Here is a 20841-nt window from a genome sequence, read left to right as displayed (position 1 = left end):
GTAGACCAGGCTGGCCTCGAACTCAGAAACCCGCCTGCCTCTGCCTCCCGAGTGCTGGGATTAAAGGCCTGAGCCACCAGGCCCAGCTTTGTTTCTTTTTTTTTAAAGACTTATTTTCACTTCATATGTATGAGTGCTTGGCCAAATGTATCTTAAGTATACAACATGTATGCTTGGAGCTTACAGAAGTCAGAAGAGGGCATCAGATCCTTTATAGCTAGAGTTAAAGGTGGTTGTGAACCACCATATGGGTACTGAAACTGAGCCTAGATCCTCTGCAAAAGCAGCATAAAACATTGAGCAGTCTCTCCAGCGCTGAGCCCAGTTTCTTAATCTATAGGTCACAATCCTACGCTGAGGCCACAATGACTTGGGAGTGAGGAAATCTTTGGCAAAAGTAAGAGTTTTGAATATACAACAACTAAAAATTAATTCAAAATCAAATGTGTAACAAATCTCCGTGTTTCTGCTAGCTGTTGCCCATGTTGCATCATGGGACAATGCTGTCGTCTTCTTTTTGAATGTGCATTCTGTGTACATGCTATGATACTAACAAATACTGCTTGAAAAACTTCATGGAAGATTTGAGACTGCTGTGCATTTGAAACCCAATGCTCTTACAGAGTTCTGCCCTTACAGAATCACAGTGCTTTACTGACAGAAACAAAAAGACTTTCAGTTTTTCACAACCATTCTTTCTTAGTATATAAATATCAAAGTAGTGTTATCTTTGGATTGTACAGTATTAGACTACTTGATTTAAAAAACTGGTATTTGAATTGATAACTTGAGTTTTATACAAACAAACAAGCCATTATATGAATTCTGGCTTGAGCTCAGGACTGTCTATCCAACAATCCCTGAACTGTCCCTAGCCATACTTCCATCATGTGCTGCATTTTTTGGAATACTATGTTCTCAGCAAACAAAATGTTGACCAATTCTGAAAAATGTTGAGAATACTATAAAGCCTGCAATATCAAACATTTAAACAAGGTTTGTTTACTTTTAACTAAGTTTTAAAAATTATATTTTACTCATTTATTATGGTCTGTGTTGGGGGCGGTTATACACGAATGGCAGTCAGGGGACAACATGTAGGAACTGGTTCTCTCTGTTCACCATCAAGTTCCACTTCAACCTTGTCAGTGTTGGAACTACGGGAGTATGCTAGCATACTAAACTATTTACACTAATTTGACATGACAACTTACCTCACCTTAAGAGGGTAAAAAGCAGCATTTTATAAAGGATTAGAAATTATTTAATATTAGCCCTTAAAAGCCTGGCGCTCTTCACAGCTGGCTTTATGTCTGAAGACAAATATGAAGCTCCTTACCTAGTGATCTCATCATCTCCGAGCACGGCTTTCGAAATGGGTGAGTATCTGGCTGGTGATGTTGGCGTCTGGCCCAAGTATGAAGACGGGCTAACATGGTTGTCAACAGATTGAGAAGAAGCTTCAAAAGAAATTGAGAAAATATATCAAAAGTGAACAAACATCATCACTTAGTACCACAATGTAAACCTTAAAGCTAAAGTAAATTTATTTTTGTTCCTTTGCATAACAAAATTTAGTAAATTATGTCATCTAGGATTGAAGCATGAGCTCAGTTCTCAGGTAAAAACTGGTTTTAACATTTAGATGGATGAAGCTAATTTATTTCCCTCTTTCTCTTTTGAGAAAATACAAACACAAAGGAATTTTATATAAGCTGATTTGCAAAATTAAAACCAGGAAAGGTCAAAGATTGTCACAGAAAGGACTAAAATATCATGTACAATAATAAAAATATTAATAATTATTATTATTTTTATGTGTATGGCTGTTTAGCCTGCATGTATGTTTGTGCACCATGTACATGCCTGTTGACCACGGAGGTCAGGAGGAGGTGTCAGGTCCTCCAGGACTAGAGGGACAGGTTTTGAGCTGCCAGTGCTCTTTACTACTGAATCATCTTGCCAGCCCAGTAAATTTTGTTAACAAGTCAGTTGTAGACTTAAAACAAGAGAGAAAGAAAAAAAAAAAAAGTATGCAGATTCACAATTTATTGTGATTGGAGACCAGAAGTCTAAAAATAGTTAAGAAAAGCCTTATATCAGTTCTTAATTGTCAAGCTAATTTGTGCTGACTTTTAATATTCCCACAAGAGTGGAAATCTGGTAAAAAGAAAAAAACTTAAAAAGTAAAAATTATCTGTTGTTTCACTTCTATAATACTACCATATGCATATAGGTTCTCTTGAAAAACTGTAGTTCAGAGGTGTACTGCAACATTCCTGACCATACTTACAATACCCAAGATAGAAACTTTTTAGTTATTGTTTACAGAGACACCGTCCTGAATTAGCTGAATCATTGGCAAAATACATAGAAAGTAATAACTAGCTGCAATGTCTAACATTTTTATTACCAACCACTAGTTTTCGTTATACTGTATTACTAAGCATTTCAATAGTAAAAGCCCGTGGGAAGTATATATAAAAGCAGAGAGGTCACTAGTTCAAAAGACTATAGCGGCTGTGCCACCGACTTTAAATAAAGAAATGGAGGGATTTGAATAAAGAACACCGGAAAACGAACTATAAGGTGGAAGGAGAAAACACATATTCTACTAAAAAGGACCCAGCATCTCTGTAACATACAAAAAGGAAGCGTGTCTGATTTCTCCTAGCAGTATAATCTAGGGTTAGTGGTGTGCAGCTTTAAAGTCCAAAGACTTTCCTAGATGATATATATGTTTATTGATTTTTGATTCTTAAGGTTTTTTTTCTTCTGTATTATAATGTTTGTATGGAACAAAAATCTAAACTAAGAATACAACAGAAAAAGTGAACATAAAATTCTAATAAATACCAAAATTATAAAAAAGTAACTTTTCCCTGCGAGATTTAAACTGCTCCATTGTGCAGTAAATCCTTTTTGTGACCTTGTTCTCTGACAGCAAGGGCTAAAAATTCATGTTGCTATCTATTAACCCGAAGTTAGATTATATAAAACATTGCTACCTTATACCTGAAACCTTATTTAACCAGATTCCACAGAGAAATGGCTGAAGAGAGGAACCCAATTTATTATGAAATATCAAATATCAAAACTAATTGCCTAAGACCTGCAAGGTTTGGACAGGAGGAAGGAAGTAGAGACCATGAAGTGAAAGTGAGAAGAGCCTGAGGCTGGCCCTAAGTGCAACAGAAAGAATCTACACTGAGAGTGAGAAGACAGAAACACACGGCCGTTCCAGTGTCAGCCACTGCTAGATACAAAGATGAGCTTGGTCATTTGCAACAAGCATACTTTTATTCCTGTCTACTCCATTTTAGTTATCTCTATTTTCATTGTCTTTAAGTTAGAAATATTGATTGTGCCTGCCCAATTAATGGACTTCCATAATCATCATTACTTGTTTCCTTCTATATTCTTGTCAAAAGACTTTTTTCTATTTCATAATCAACTGTTTTCTTAAGTTGGACATATGCTCACTCATATACTGCCTCTTCCAGAAAATCCCTGTCCCCTAAACTTTGACAATCATCTCTTAAATCAAGTGTCATCTAATTCACTTTTCTGCAAAGGTAACAAATGACTGAAAATATGGATGTTTCATATTTATCATTATTAAGTTTAACTGAATCCCAAACTAAAATCTTCCAAACAACAAAAATTCCAAATATATACAGATGAATTCATTGAAAAGTTACAGTATCATTGTAGTTTATCAAGTTAACAGAATTAAGAAAAAACCAATAATCTCTGTAAATAAAACATTTATGCAATTAAAAAAATGTGAAAAATAAACTATAAGTCAGAAATAAAAATTAGCTTTATTAACCTGGCAATGTGAATATACAAAAGTCCTGGCAAAATGCTTTTTTCTAGAGTTAATGCTGAGGTAGTTGATGCTTATGTGTATGGGTGCTTTGCCTGCATACATGTACAAGCGCTATGTGTGTGCCTGACCCCTGTGCAGGCCAGAAGGTGTCAGATCCTCTGAAACTGGAGTTAGAGATGGTTGTGAGTGGATGTGTGTGTTGGTAATTACACCTGGGTCCCCTGAAAAAGTAGTCAGTGCTCTTAACTGCTGAGCCATCTGTCTAGTCCTTGACGTTTCTTTTTAACAGTGACCTAGAGGTTCTATCAGTCATCAGACAAAGGAAACGAGTGTTTAAAGAACAGGAAAAAAACTTCTGAATTTTTATACAAATCACATGGTTGGATAAACAGACTTTTACAAGATAACCTGAGGTACTTTTAATGATCTTAGCAATACAGATTATATATTCAAAATAAAGAAACCAGTCACGTTTTTACCAGTGAAAACTAAAAACATTTAAAAAGCAGTATCATTTATAGTAGACTTGAATATCAGGCTTATCAAGTATCTTGGCTAAATGTAACAAAAACAACTATAAAATCTCTATTATACTACAAAATACTGCTCAGATGAATTTTAAAGATATCTGTACAATTAAGACAAAGCTATCATTTGGACTGGGTGAAAGTCAACTTTTGTTTTTGCACAACAGCACTATACTTTCCTATTTTCTTCAGTGTCGGTTGTCCCTGTTGTCCCTGTCACAGTCTTACTCTACTCTGAGTTTGAGATCGTCCTACCATAACCGCCTAAGTGCGAGACTACAGGAGCAAGACAATCAGGCCTGGCTTCACTTGTGTGTTTGTGTGGTGCATGCACACGGTTTAAGCCTGTGTATGTGGGCATGTTTGTGTGTTCAGTAGAGGCCAGGAGGTTGACACTGCTGTCTTCCTCCACTTCACCACACCTCACTGAACCTAGAGCTGGCCATCATAGTGGACTGGCTGGCCCTCCTGCCTTGGCTTCCCCAGCACTGAGGTTACAGACTCAATTTGCTGAGCCTGGCTCTTACACGGTGCAGTACAGTTGGATTTAGGACCCCATGCTTTCATAACAAATACTTCCCACTGAGCTATCTCCATAGCTCTAGCATTTTTTCTAATTCTAAAAATCATCAAGGAACTACAAAGAAGACTCAATATAATCTTGAAAAAAATAACAAAGTTGAAAGACATATAAACAGAAAACAACATGTATCATAAAGTTATGTCACAAGGATAGGAAAATATGATAATAGAATTAGAACCATACATATATTCTCTTAGTATATAATAAAATCACACACACACACACACACACACACACACACACACACACACACACACACACACACACTCAGCACTCGGGAGGCAGAGACGGGTGTATTTCTGGGCGTTTGAAGCCACCCTGGTCTAGAGTGAGTTCCAGGATAACCAAAGCTACACAAAGAAATCTTTTGTCTCAGAAAACAAAAACAAAAACAAACAAACAAACAAACAAAAACTACCAACATAGTGCAGTGCTAAGAATCATAATTTGTTTGCTGGATCACTGGGATATATGTTTGAAAAAAAAGTTACATGTAAAAATTAAATCAAAGCACATCAGGCTTAGAGGTTAGGATAAAGCCATAAAGCTTCTAAGTTCCTCCATATGACTGTAGGATAGAAAATGATTTCAATCTGTTTTGAAATAATGTATCATGAAAAAACAAAAAACAAAAAAACGAAACTGCATCCGAGATGGTGTGAGCAGCAGTTGGCCTAGACAAGGAGAGCCGAGCTCAGACTGCTTCCCTGCCTCCCTTTCATGACAGCCAATAGAAGGCTTTTTGATGCTTACAAGGGCTTGAGTTTGATATACAAGATGAAAGAGATGTCACAGAAATACTGTGGCCTGTGAGAACTGTGTGCATGTGGTAGAGGGGGAGTCAGGAACTCTAACCATGTATGGTGGCAGTAATATGTTGTCATCAGCATGTATTGTTCTAGGAAGGAAATATAGAATTGAAGAAATTCAGCATAAAACACTTCACACAATGGAGCAGCTTGGGGGCCCAAGACAAAATAATTTCTTGCCTCCAGTAATCAAACTCTGTACTTCAGATGCTGATATGAAAAATCAGTCTATTTGTTGAGATCTTCAAGATAACAAAGAATGTAAAGTTTTGAAGGGCCATCCAGATTTCATGAATTTGGTATTCCATCCCAAAGAAAGCTATGAATTTACAGGTCTAAGTGATGAGCACATATGCAGGGTTTAGGGCTTGAAATGAAAGCAGAGAGGCCACTTCTTCATTTTCCTGGGACAGTACTGGAATACTCAAGATGATGCTAAGTTGTGGTTATAAAGAAGAATGAAGCAATGTGGTTTTATGTTGTAGGCCCCAGAGGCTCTTCTGTCTCTCCAGTCAGAACAGGCCTGAGCTTAAAACACACCTTTAAAGTTGGTGCTCTTGCCGGAAATGATCGGGTAATTTAGCATCTCACTTTGTCCAGTGAGCCTCAAGAGACTAGCCCTGCTCTCACAGAGAAGGCACTCTTCCTTGGGTGGTCTGGGATTAGTGAACATTTGTGTGCAGTCACTGGTTATCCTGGGAAAGTGATGTGGGTTCCAGACTCATCACTCAGGGCACTCAGCCTATCCTCAGTGGCTTTGTAGCTACTGGATCTGGTTATTCCCACTAGGTACAGTTGGAGGCCATCACAAGTGGTTTTTTTTTTTTTTTTTTTGGTTTTTCAAGACAGGATTTCTCTGTATAGCTCTGGCTGTCTTGGAACTCACTCTGTAGACCAGGCTGTCCCTGAACTCAGAAATCCACCTGCCTCTGCCTCCCAAGTGCTGGGACTAAAGGCTTGCACCACCACTTCCCGGCTAGCTTTTTCTTATCACCAGGAAAAATAATAAAGATCAGGATGAAAATAATTAATGAATAACTCAATACATAGCCATTAACATCTGTAACTAAAGAATAATGATTCCAAGAGTTGAAGATGCAAAAGGCCAGACTACAAAGTGTTCTGAATCCTTTGCTAACTGGCTATGGCCCATACCACCCTGAACTCATCTGATATCAAATTCTTTGTAAATGGTTTATCAGCTAAACACACACACACACACACACACACACACACACACACGCACACGCACACACACACACACACACACACACACACAAGCTCTGTAACACAGAAATGTCAACCTTAAGAGAAATGGGGTACACAAATTCAAGAAAAAAATATAAACTGAACATGGTGGCACATATATGTAATCAGAACCAAGGAGGCCAAGGCAGAGGGAGCGTGAATTTGAGGTCAGCCTGGGCTACAGAGCGCAATTGTCTAAAACAAGTAAATGATGGTAGTAATGGGATAAAACGATGAAAGCAAAAACCACGAGAAGACAGACACATGCAAAAGTATCCCAGCAGCTCTACTCCATATAAATCCCAAATGAAAACGGCCCAGTTGTAAAATAGAAAATCTGCTGTACGCGCATATAACAGGATCTTACAGAACACTAAAACACACAGAAACAAACCACCAAGCAGATACTACACAGGCCTCACACACCTTTGAGGTAAGCAGAAGCAGCAAATTATAAGGGTAGACAGAGAAATTTAAGAACGAGTAGATCTAAAATATCTACATATAACAAAGTAACAAATACACACACACAGACAAGGTTCTCTCTAAGAACAAGCAGATTTCATGTTATCTCTTCACTCCTGACAAAGGGAGAATCAGGGTTGCCTGGTACTTTTTCCCTGTTCACTCTCTCAGAGAATTCTTTCCTCACCTCAGTTTACTTTATACCTATGCCTTAATCTCCCATAAGAGAACTTATCATTGTATTTTCAAATCTCCAGCTATGTTCTGCATGGAAAGAACAGGCATAAAGAAGGCAGTTGTTTGAATACTGTTGGGAAGGAAGGATAAAAGAAGTACAAAAAAGCACACAGAAGAATCATCCACAAACCACAGAACAAAAGCTGAAAAACCTATTAGGAAAACCAAGCTAGAAGGAGGCAAAGGAATGGAGTTAGTATGAAGGTCCACAGAGGCTGAACGGATAGACAAGCAGTGACTGGATGGGCGAAGGACTGGTTGCGAAGGACTTAAAACTGTTGCAGATGCTGTAGTGACAGTTACTGAGAAGATTTGTATTAGAAATACTTAGGCACTCAAGCTGAGGTAGAGGGCAGGAGCGAAAGCAAGAAATCAAGACACCAGAAAGCTATGGTTTACACGAGCTAGCGCAGATTAAGAACATCAAATGGGAACAAAAGTGGCAAGAAAGATAATATAGTATTCAATGAAGAAAGCCAGATCTGTAAGGAGACTTCCATGATCATAATACAAGGAAGAGGCAGTAAGTTGAATGCGAGGTCTGGCAAGGGCTTAGGAAAGCAAAAACTATGAAAAACAAATGTAAGTGCTTTAAAAGCCCACAAAAAATGAATTCTTCATGTGTTTTCTATATTAAATAAATATAATTTAAAAGTCTATTCAAAATGTATAATTACAATTGCCTGAGATGGGCAATAGTGATAAAATAGAAAGTTGAGTTAGCCAAGGTGAACTACAGTTTTCTCATAGTGTCTTATTAGTTCATTAACAGATTGGAACCAAGAACAAACAGCTAAACATCTATAAACCTACACAACAGACATTGCTTAGTCCTTACTACTCTTCAGGATTAGCTCGTCCACTTTTTTAAAAAAAATTATTTTATTTTATTTTATTTTATTTTATTTATGAGTACACTGTAGCTGTCTTCAGACACACCAGAAGAGGGCATCAGATGCTATTACAGATGGTTGTGAGCCACCATGTGGTTGCTGGAATTTGAACTCAGGACCTCTGAAAGAGCAGTCAGTGATCTTAACCACTGAGCCAACTCTCCAGCTCCCTAGCTCTTCCACTTAAAAAATGCCAGACCATTATTAAAAAAGAATTAATTTCATAAAAATACTTTTTGTTTAATGTTTTCCTAGGTAGTAACCTCGGTATTCGTAATATATATTTGATAAAAATTAGGACATTAACTATCAATTTGTAGAAAAGCTGTCCTAAATGTGCACATGGCTGTCCTAAAGAGGCAGTACTCAAAGTGAGACTGATACCTGAATTGTTGAACCAGATTCTTTAAATGCAAATAAATATATACAAAGTCCTAATGTAAACTTTATGCACAAGACCAAGGACATGCAAGAATTTCAAGAGGTGACACGTTCTCTTTGTTAAAAAGAAGCATACCATTTCTGTTGATTAGAAAAGCTGAACATCATTAAGGAAATAATTCAATTATATTAAAGTCAGAGTTTTTTCAAAGCCTAGTCAGTGAACCAACCAAAAGCATACTTAGTTTTTCATGCACAGAATAAATTTTTGTACTCAAAAATTTTTTTGTACTAATTTTGTACTCAAACATATAACACTAACTGCATTATTTTACAAAAAATACATTTAGTAATTGTTATTTACAGAAAAGCTTGAGAATCAAGGTGAAAAATACTTTTATTTTAAAGAAGACTGTATTTTGAATTATGTGTTTATGTGTGCTTGTGCATATGGGTGCAGGTGCCTGAGGACCACAGAGGAGTGCAGTGGATCCCTGCAGCTGGAGTTACAGGTGACTGTGACCTGAGGGGTGCTGGGTACAAAACGCAGTATGCTCTCCTAACTGCTGAGCCATCTTTTCAGCCAATTCTTTCTTTTCTTTTAAGACTGTCTCCATCTCCCCACCACTGGGTTTATATGTGTATAGTATTTTTATGATGTTCAATCTTTTTTTTAATTACACTGTATACTGGTAACATTATAAAGAACATAGTCATGAAAATAAGACACATGTAAGCAACCTTAAGCTAACACACTTACAATTAGTGATGTCAGGTGGTGCATAGCCATCATTTATATACAGACTTGTTGGTTTTGCCACTTTCAAATAAACAAAATCAGATGTATTCTTTAAGGCAGTCACTGCTTCTTCATGAGTAACTTCTTCTAAACACACACTGTTTACCTACAAGGAAATAACAAGAGATATATTTGAAGATACTTTTACATGCTTTCTGGTTTTTAGAATAAAACAATTACCTAAATGATATAGGATATGAAAGAGTGATTCACTGAAAACCAAGATGTGGAAAAAGACACACTTCTTTACTGTCTATGATACATGGAGATTGTTTTTATAAATGTTCATGAAATAGACACTTTTGACTCTAGCTTCTTGCCCTAGCCTCAACTTTCTCTCACTAATTAAGACTAAATTAAGACATTTAGGGATGCAGTATTACAGAATTTAATTCTTTTAAGGAGAAACAATAGTAAAATACAAACTAAAAGTAAGCTATTCCTATCGAGCATGATCCAGTTTGTAGCACTAGGCACAAACACCATGACTATCGGTTTGTCATTAAATGTTTTCTTACTTACGTCTAGATCTGTAACATAAGAGCTGACAAATTACTCTGATTAGATAGACAAGGAAAGAAGATGATCTCAGAGTTTTAGGCTGAGCAAAAGTTATTTGAATTTGGGAGTATGTACCAATATATCAGGACACGCAAGCCCGAGTTCTAAATCCCCCCTCAAGACTAGAAGCTAGAGAGCATGACAAGACAGGAGAGTGACAGCTGGTTACAGCGAGATAAAGAAGAATAACAAGATAGAGAGAAAAGTGGGGAGTGATGGAGGTCTGTCAAGCGGCCTCAAATTGTCTAAGTTCAGCAGAGTTGTAAGAACAAAGGCTTTATTAACTTTTTTTTTTTTTTTTTTTGAGACAGAATGAAATGTCTTGTTGCTTTTGAAAAATCAGCATGTGTTGGTTTCCTGCTAACAATACAGGTTCTGGACAAACAATAAAGCATTGTACACATAAAATTAAAAAATAAAATTGAGGGCTGGAAAGATGGCTAAGTGGGTAAAAAACTAGTTACACAACCCTGACAACTTGAGTTAGATCCCTGGACTCAGAACCAGGAAAGCCCTCAGATGTGGTGATCTGAGACAGGAGACACAGTGGCAAGCATGCCAGCCAGCTGGCCTGGAGTGTGCAACACAGCAGCAGAGACTCGGAGAGACCCTGCCTCGGTGGAAGACAAACCTTGGAAGCTGTCCTCAGCTCTCCCCACAGTAGTGGTACACACAGACAGAGAGAAGAGAGAATGCACAGCACAGTAAGAAGGCTGTTTATGCTGGCAGATGGGTACTTATGGTCAAACTATCACTTGTAGCTTTGGGAAAGACTGGCAACAATACTGTAAGAGGCAAGAGCAAAGACAATCCTGTTCCCCACAGCCAAGTTGCTAATGTTGAAAAAAAATTTTTTTACAAGTGTCTAGAAAACAATAGAGTGGTAACCTCTGTTGCTTAGTAACGTTACTAACAGAATTCCTAATGGGCCAATAAAATCAATGCTTAAGTAGTCAATGAAACCTTCCTACAACGGAGCACACAGAAATTCTTCGTATCATAACTATTTATAACATGCTCCCCAAGTGGAAATGACATAATCACTACTATACTACACTATTTTATGTCTTTACAAACATCTCTGAGCCTTTCTGCCACTAGGCCTTGAAGGTCAGCACAGTGCCCATGCTACTATTGCTGCTATTCTGTCTCCTACCATTACCAGTTTGCTTAGCCTATTTTGTTTAGGACTGGGCATGGATGATGGAGCCCATATTTGTGAAAGTGTTAACATATCTGAAATGTTGTATTGGCTAGTTTTATGTCAAGTTGATATAAGCTAGAGTCAGCAGAGAGCCTCAATTGAGAAAATGCCTAAGATCCAGCTGTAGGGCATTTTCTTCTCTTCTCTTTTCTTTCTTTTCCCCCTCCTCCTCTTCCCTCTTTTCTTTTCCCTTTCCTTTCCTTTCCTTTTCTTTTCCCTTTCCTTTCCTTTCCTTTCCTTTTCTTTTCCCTTTCCTTTCCTTTTCCCTTTCCTTTCCTTTTCCCTTTCCTTTTCCCTTTCCTTTTCCCTTTCCTTTCTCCTTTCCTTTTTCCTTTCCTTTTCCCTTTCCTTTTCCCTTTCCTTTTTCCTTTCCTTTTCCCTTTCCTTTTCCCTTTCCTTTTTCCTTTCCTTTCCCTTTCCCTTTTTCCTTTCCTTTCCCTTTTCCTTTCCCTTCCCTTCCCTTCCCCCCTCCCCTCCCCTCCCCTCCCCTTCCCTTCCCTCCTTTCCTTCCTTCCTGTTTTTGGAGACAGGATTTCTCTGTGTAGCCCTGGCTGTCCTGGAACTTACTCTGTAGACCAGGCTGGCCTCGAACTCAGAAATCCGCCTATCTCTCTACCTCTGCCTCCCAAGTGCTGGGATTAAAGGTAGGTGGGCATTTTCTTAATTAGTGATCAATGGGGGAGGGCCTAGCCCATTGTGGGTGGTGATATCCCTGGGCTGGTGGTCCTGGGTTCTATAAGAAAGCAGGCTGACCATGTCTCGAATAACAAAATAAAAAAAAAAAAAGTAAATCTTAAAAAAAAGAAAGCAGGCTGAGCAAGCCATGTNAAGCAAGCCAGTAAGCATCACCCCTCAATGGCCCCTGCATCAGCTCCTGCCTCCTGGTTCCTGTCCTGCTTGAGTTCCTTTAGTGATAAACAGCAATGTAGAGTCATAAGCTGAATTAACCCTTTGGTCCCAAACTTGCTTTTTGGTCATGGTGTGTCAATGCAGCAACAGAAACCCTAGGGGACATGTCTAGCTTTCTCTTCTCTTTCTAGGCTTCATAGGACCTTATCTTCATCAGCACCTTAACTTTTCCTCCGGTTTCAGTTTCGTAGTGAGCATGATGACTAAGTAAGGCATTTGTTGATGGACACTGGATAAATGATGATACAGTCACAAAGTTAAATCTTTTATTAATGGGTTTCTGCTCTAGGAATATGGATCCATTACAGTATCACCATATGGAGTGAAAAAAGTATGAAGAAACTACACAGTCCAGCAGCCTCAGAAAGCTTCCAAATAAGATATTTATTTAGACTTACATATGTGACTAAACATTTTAATTATTATTTTATATGTTTTGTGTACATGTGTACGCACATGAGCATGCCTGATACCCATGAGTGTGGGAAGGTGGAATCAAATTCTAAACTGGGTCCTGTAAGAATGAGCAATAAGCACTCTCAACCACTGAGCCATCTCTCCAGACCCTGTTTATACAATTGATGAAAAGAAAAGAGAAAAAAATACACACAATTCTTGCTGTTCTTGTTTTGGGAATGAGTAATGACTTCACTGGTTTTCCTTATGTAATAAATAGCTCAGTTAAAACAAAAGAAGTTCACACTTGACCATGCACTGCACTGTAAACTTAAGACTGTGATTTAACAAGTGTGTGCATTTCAAGATTTCAACTCTTTAACTAGGAAAGAGAGATGAGCAGAGAGACAGAGGAAGAATCAAGATGAGCATAGGGCTGCTAAAGGAAAAGGCAGTAACAGCAAGAATCACTGCAGTTTGACAAGGGCTGGCTAGATTCACTCAGCCTTTGTTGGTTTCAGAATGGAAAAGCCGACATCTAATGACTTTCAGAACACTGCTTGTACTCACTGCTAGAAGCTTATCTCCAATCTGAAGCTTGCCATCCTTGTGTGCTGCACCTCCTTCAATTATTTTGGTTACATAGATGCTGTTGTCACCAGGAATGTGCTGATTTCCAACACCTCCAGCAATGCTGAACCCAAGACCTGGTTGGAACACACTTGTTTAGATTCTCATCAACAAGGTGAATTTAAGTCCAGAGGGAAAAGAATGAAAATTAGAAGTGATCATTCCATCACAGAGAAAATTATTTATTTAGTTTTCTGCTTTTAAAATCTTAAGTTTAGAGAGTGGAGAGGGGTCAGTGGTGAAGAACACTGGAGGCTCCTACAGAGGTGTTGATTCCTAGTACCCACATGAGAGCTCATAACCATCTGTAACTCCAGTTCCAGGGGATCTAATGCCGCCTTCTTGCCTGGTACTCATGTGGTACAGACATTTAAGCAAGCAAAACACTCATACACATGAAATCTAAATTATTTTTAAAACCTTAGATTTTTATATAAATGCAGGCATGTTACTAGTTACAAATACTCCTTTTTCTTAGGGTTTCTCCTTAGAGTCTTTCTGTAAAGGATTTGAGAATGAACAGAAACATAAACTCATGCTTTACTTCTACCTCGTACCTAACTATGTGTCTTACTAATAGTTTAATATTTTCATAAGACTTGAGAAGAAATCAAAATTTTGTTTGTACAAGGTAGAACATCAAGCTTTAAAATGCGGATACTTTTCTCCAATAGTCTTGAAGTGACAGTTTAAAATAAAATAACAATTTCTTTTTTTTTTTTTTTTTTTTTTTTTTTTTTTTTTTTTTTTTTTTTTTTTTTTTTTTTTTTTTTTTTTTTTTTTTTTTTTTTTGGTTTTTGAGACAGGGTTTCTCTGTGTAGCCCTGGCTGTCCTGGAACTCCCTTTGTAGACCAGGCTGGCCTCGAACTCAGAAATCCGCCTGCCTCTGCCTCCCGAGTGCTGGGATCAAAGGCGTGCGCCACCACCGCCCGGCATAAAATAACAATTTCTGCAGTTCTGAAATCCCGTTTCATTACCAAATTCTCCACATTTTCTTTGTTGGAATCCTCCTACTTCTAGGAAGCCAAGTACTAACTAGAATTACTATTTCTACTTATCCCATCAGTGTTTTCAAATTCAGAAACCACTTTCTCAGTCCTCACTACAGAGGTATGTGCCATGACATACAGTATTTTATCCTTTTTAAAATCTTATCTACACTCTATTAGAGTACTTCACAGATAGTCAGAAGTTGGTATAAACATTATATATGATTTCAAGAGACAAGTATTTAGTAAGAGTCAACAACAAGAACAAACTAACTTAGCAGAAAAACAAAATGACACTTAAAATGGATACAAACAAATCTATTCTAAGTTAGAGGGCTGGTAAGAAGATCAACCGGCAAAGGTGCCTTCCACCAAGCCTGACAACCTAAGTTGACCTTAGGGATCCACACAGAGAGAGAACTAATTCTTGCAAACTGTCCTGATTTCTCTATGCACACCATGGCAGACCACTCCTTCCCTACCAAATAAATGTGACCACAAGTAAGAGGTTCTGTTCCCTATTGTTTAAAAGTATTTAGCATAGGCCACCAAATAGCAAGAGAGACTGTCGAAAAGGTAGGAAGGAAAGTGACAGAGGAAGATACCTACCCAAGTGCATGCCTGGGTGTGCATACGGCAAGCACACAAACACTACATACACACAACATCACATAGAACATACTCTTCGATGTATACACACATAACAGTAAAATGTGTACTAGTACACGGGAATTACTATAGGACTGCTGCAAATGCTGCCACCCTGGTAGGAATACAGCCACTCTAAAACTGTACTTGAGAAAAACAGCAATGAAATAACAGGCACGTTCTGTGAACCAACTCAGATTCTGTAGAGGAAAACAGTATGACAGTCTTAGAGTATAAAAAATGCTTAATGCATATTTCGTATTATGTACCTTTAGGACCTTTAATGAGTTTTATTTCCATGATTTTTTCTGATGCTGGCTTCCGCCTTTTCACATATAATCGCACAATAGATCCAGCTTCTTTTAATGCCTCCACTGCTTTGCTGTGGGTTACATCACGAACGTCTGCTTCATTTACTCTCAGTATACAGTCATTTACCCTGATAAAAATGTAAAATAAGATATTAAGTACCAATTTTTAATTTTTCTTTTTGATAAAAGAATTATTTACTCTAGAAAGTATAAATGAATAAGCTATAGGTTAAATTCCAATGTATACATTTCTCAAAAGCCAGCAAAAGTGAAGAAAAATAGATCATTTAAAAATATTAGTATATTTCTTATGTACAGATAAAGATGTATGGTAAAATTGGCAAACATTTTACACTAACCACATGCTAGGTACTTCCTTAGTATTTTAATCCTTAAAACAACTTGTACCAAGTATTTTTTTAACCTATTTTAGACATGGAGAAAATGAGACATAATGAATTTTAATATAGTACTCTCAAGGCTATAAATAAGTAACAGAGCTCTGTTTAAGACTAAGAAAACTGAAGCTCAAGAACATGTAAGGTCAGTTAAACTAGTTAGCTCAGAAGACAGTGTCAAACTGAAATTAATTGTCTTGCCAAGATGAAAAATTTATTTTTTCAAACCTGAGGTGTAGAGCTAAAAATTTATTTCTTGAAACTTATGTGAACTTAAAGATCAGATCATTTAATTCAAAGTCCTTTTATGTAAATAACTTAATTTGACATAAGTTAAAAAAAAAAAAAAACTTTTTTGTTCTTATTCTCACTATTTTCAGCTTAGCTCTGGTCCTGGCTCTGACTGCATGGGACTTCATTAGAAAAAAAATGGGGGTCATTTCAAGCTAGCAGAAAGGAGAACAAAACACATTTAAGATATTAAATATTATCCTGACAAGTGTCTATCTACAACTAATTAAATTTTGTAAAGATACCTTATACTCAAAGGAATGACGAGTACTCTTGAGTGTGTTCTTCAGTTAAACAAGAACCGTATTAATTTTCACATAGGTTGCACAAACAAATAGGCAGTAACACAAGACTAGGGAGGAAACTCACGGAGGGTCCAGTTCCTAATTTTTATGACAAATGTCACTAATATACTATCTGCCATATCATTGAGAAGTTCAGTTCAAAATCTAAAGGGCCACATAATGTACTAAGAACCTTCAAATAAGATGTTGGTTTAATAACTCATAGATTATAAAATCCTTAGTTCTGACATGCCATTCTATAATTACATATAAATACAAATCTAGACCAACCAAAGAAATTGGAAAAATGCCTTATGGTCCAAGGAAATAACATCTTTGTAAAAGACAGTTTCCAAAATAGAACACCATATAAATCCTATGTAAGTTTATGTTTCTCAAAACAGAAAGTAAGATAGCTTTGTGACTTTGTTTGTAAACACCAAAGACATGACATCTATAAAATTGGTTACAGACATTTAAGCTATCAAAATGCATTATTCACAGTACTAATAATACCTAAGATAAAACTGTGTTCCTTAAAGACAGAAACAATACAAAGAGCAAAATGATCTGAGAGTTGGTCATTTACATGTGGCCCAAGGATCTATCTCCATTTAATTTAGTTGTTATGCTATTTCTTCTTTGTATTAGTCCTTGTCTTTGTCAACATCACAGCATTAAGTTTAAGACATACCGCAATCTTCCATCCTGGGCAGCTGCTCCGCCTGTGATAATTTTGGTGATGAAAATACTTGAGTCATCTCCAATGTGTGGGTTGTCTGTACCTCCTGCAATGCTGAAACCAAGACCTGAATTTCCCTAAGGATAGAGGGGAAAATTCCAAAAAGTAAGATCTAAGCATTTAGGCTCTAGAAATTATACTGAGATAGGAATTACATCATAAAAAGGAAATGCACAGGTAAAAGAAACATTCGATATCAAATATACATGTTCTTCGTAAGGAAAGATGTCTTCAGAAGTATTTATTATCGCTTAGTGGGTAAGGCTGAAAAAAATGTACCGAGTTCTTCAGAAGCCTAATTTGAAGTTCTTTCCTTTACAAGTATGTGTAATTTGTTCAATTACACTACCTGAAGAGGTAATACTACAAATTTCTTTTAAAATGTACCTCTCATTCATGTTTGATAGGGCAAACCTCTCCCAAGAGACAAAGCATGTATTCTTTTGCTTAATTAGTCAATTAATTAATATGTTAGAGAAACTGTAGCCCAGAGCACTTCAACCATGATGTAATCCTGGCCTTCGCCTCCTGAGCCTGGGAAAGAGATGTCGTTATGTCATATACTGGATTACTTAATGGCATTTTTTAGTCCTAAAGCCCAATCTGACAACTTACGTCGATGAGCTTTTCTGATGGCAAGCAAACTTTGACAACTGCCACCTTACTTTTATGCTTATTTTACAAACAGGAAAACTGAACTTCTAATATTTGCAAACAAAAAAGAGGTTTTATTGCTATTATAAGTCTATAAAGAGAAATATTACTTTAACCTAAGAAAATATACTTAGAAATCTTTATCTTCTGCATGTAGCTTCCCAATAATTCAAATTAGTGGGTATATAGCTATTCATATTTAAAAAATATTTATTTTCTGCATGTAGCTTTACAACATGCAAATAAGTAGATACATAACTATCATATTTAGTAACTTAAAAATCTAATTTCCCACTATATGTCCCAAAATCCCAATATAATTAATTTTTTTCATATTAAATTAGTAAGTAGGATTTCAACATGACTAAGATTGTGGAAAGCTGCCAAGAAATTTAACTATTCAAGTTTTCCAAGCAGTGAAGAATATACAGTCCAAAAACTAAATATAAGAAACTTAAAAGGCACTGGGAGAGGATTAAAACGAGTGAGTTTACCATCAGAGGTGTCAACCATCAGAGGTATCATACAGTGCCCATGAAAGCATGTGAAGCTAGACTGGCACTGAGCTTACCTGAGTGCCACTGAGGGACCTGCCTAACCTGAGTGGGCGCCTGAAGCTAAGTAGACTATGAAGATGGCTACATGTGGGGAAGACCCTTTAGTTCTACTTATTTTCCTGGGCATCCATTCCGGCTTCAAACTCAACAAAATACAATTATCTATGATTTTAGTTTTAAAATATAGATATTCTGCTATTGTAGAACATTTAATTCCCTGAAGTGCTTGCCAGACAGGGGCAGTGTTTCTAAAATAAGACAGAGAGACAGACAGACAGACAGACACACATGCTTTCACTTTCCTCTATACCAATGTGTGTGTGTGTGTGTGTGTGTGTGTGTGTGTACACATGTGCGTGCATGTGAATCTGAGACAGTCTTATGGAGCTCAAGTTGCCCTAAACTCAGCAGCGAACTCTGGTCCTCCTGCCACCACCTCCTAAGTGTTGGGGATACAAGGCTGCCACCACCCAGATAGCATGCTACTTTCTCAGAAAAATTAAAGAGACAAATGTGACAAACTATAATAGTTTAGAGTACCCTAAAGAACTAACTATATGGAATGTAGTTTTGTGGATGGTACCCTGGACGGAAAAACAACAACAACAACAACAACAACAAAAATTAAAACACCTTAAAAACTAAGAAATAAATACAGACTTCAGGTATACAGTGGTCCATTAGTTTAGTAACTAGAATTCTCTGTATTACCCTTATGCTTTTTCTGTAAATCTACAAACATTTAAAAGATATTGAAGAAAAAAAAAACATTCTAAAAATACGATGGCTAATTTTATGACCTGTGAACTTAAAAAAAAATTTCATTTTTCTGGTTTTCAAAGACATTTCGACCTTGGATTCTATGATTGAACAAATATTTAAAAACTCAAGTAACAGATTAAGATAATAGTTTTTACCCTTTCAAGTGTGATTTCCTCATATTCATAATCTGCATCAGTGCCATTAACCTAGAGAGGAAAAAGAAAAGTAGCTTAGAAATTCAGAATGACAATTCTGAAATGTCAAGATATTTCTAAATGATTTATTAATGAAAACCTGTTAACCATGATGGTGGTTAAAAAGCACAGCTCTATTTTAGTGACTTTAGACAAGACTTACAAGGAATGAAGAGTGTAAATGTGACTATGCTACAGAATTACTATCATGACTTTCAAATATAAGAAGGGTGCATTTAGCTTTTGCTATTTTTGAATGTTGATTTTTAATGACTTGTGTGTTTAGCTGTCTTGCTGTACATATGGCTATGTACCACATGCATCCAACTGTCCAAGGAGGCCGGGAGAGGACATAGGATCTCAGTGATTGTATGCTGCCAGCTGGGTACTGGGAATTGAACCTAGATCTTATGTAAGAGCAGACAGCTCTTGACTGCTAACCAATGGCTTACAGCCCCATCTTTCCTGTCTCGATTCACATAGCCAATCAGCTGTCAGCTCTTCCTAAGTTAAATATTTTAACTTCTGAAAAACTATCACGTCTTTATTCTCATTGTTACTACTGATTCAGGTCATTTGTAAACGGCTTCTGGAACACTGCAAATGAATGCCATCTAACCAATAAAACCTAGGTTAGTGTTATCCATTGCCTCAAATGTTTTACATTTTAAACTAATTCAGACTAATCTTTTAAAAGTTCAGGCTGTTAACACACTTCTTTTAAAACTTTCAGAAATTCTCCTTGCCTAAAACTAAAATCTGTGGCTTTACAACCAAGGTTCTGTACCACCTGCTCCCATCTGAGACACATCAAACAGGTTCAGTTTATTCTCTATTCTCTTTAGAGGCATTCCCATACTGAGTGTCCTTGAAATCAGATTAACCTAGGTTTAAACCCTTGCATTACCATTTCTAGTAACAGGGGCTAGGTAATATACTCACTATAGGTCAGGAGAGATGGTAAGAGTTTTATTTCTGAAGATGATTCCTGTCCTCCTTCCCACTTACTCTGTAGCATCCCTAAATCTAACACCGAGGAGTGATGAGTCCACTTCCCTTCCTCTAGGATTCAGCTGAGTCCTTCGACCTTCGTTAACGAAGCAATGATGCTGGGTGGTTCTGAGTCTCATGTACTTGTAGTTCTGGCTTTGCCTTACAACTTAGCATTCCTTACAGCTTAGCAGATAAAATCTGAGGAAACTCAAAGTGCTCATGACCAGACCCAAATGAAGGAAAACCAAGGTACTTAGCCCTTAGTCTTAGCCTCATTCTTAACCAAGTAGACAGCACCACCTGCCATTCAAGCTTGTGAGGCAAATTTAGACTTTCTAGTTTTTACCACTAACCCACCCAAAACTCTTGTCATCTAATATTAACCTGCTATCCAGCCTGTGAGATTTATGAGAAGTAATAAATTACTGTTTGTAAAAAATGATACCAGTGGAGTGGGGAGATGGCTCAGAGCACTGACTGCTCTTCCAGAGGTCCTGAGTTCAATTCTCAGCAACCACATGTTGCCTCACAACCACCTCCCCCC

At 37.2% G+C, this 20841-nt stretch overlaps 1 protein-coding gene across 22 annotated transcripts in view; it reads right to left on the bottom strand.

Moving 5' to 3' along the window:
* The window catches only part of Dlg1 (discs large MAGUK scaffold protein 1), a 202381-nt gene that overhangs the window by 57222 nt on the left and 124318 nt on the right, over window positions 1-20841 (bottom strand). For all 22 annotated transcript variants that reach the window (XM_029544623.1, XM_021209526.2, XM_021209522.2 and 19 more), the window contains 6 exons: window positions 19266-19316; window positions 17090-17214; window positions 15381-15550; window positions 13415-13551; window positions 9736-9880; window positions 1340-1460 (listed from right to left, as the gene is read on the bottom strand). In XM_029544623.1, coding sequence (XP_029400483.1) covers window positions 1340-1460; window positions 9736-9880; window positions 13415-13551; window positions 15381-15550; window positions 17090-17214; window positions 19266-19316 — 749 coding nt within the window. The remainder of the gene's footprint in view (window positions 1-1339; window positions 1461-9735; window positions 9881-13414; window positions 13552-15380; window positions 15551-17089; window positions 17215-19265; window positions 19317-20841) is intronic.

The sequence above is a fragment of the Mus pahari genome, chromosome 12, assembly GCF_900095145.1.
Source record: "Mus pahari chromosome 12, PAHARI_EIJ_v1.1, whole genome shotgun sequence".
NCBI classification, from domain to species: domain Eukaryota; kingdom Metazoa; phylum Chordata; class Mammalia; order Rodentia; family Muridae; genus Mus; species Mus pahari.
Note: the sequence above shows the minus strand (reverse complement) of the source record. Positions and strands in the feature narration are given on the sequence as shown.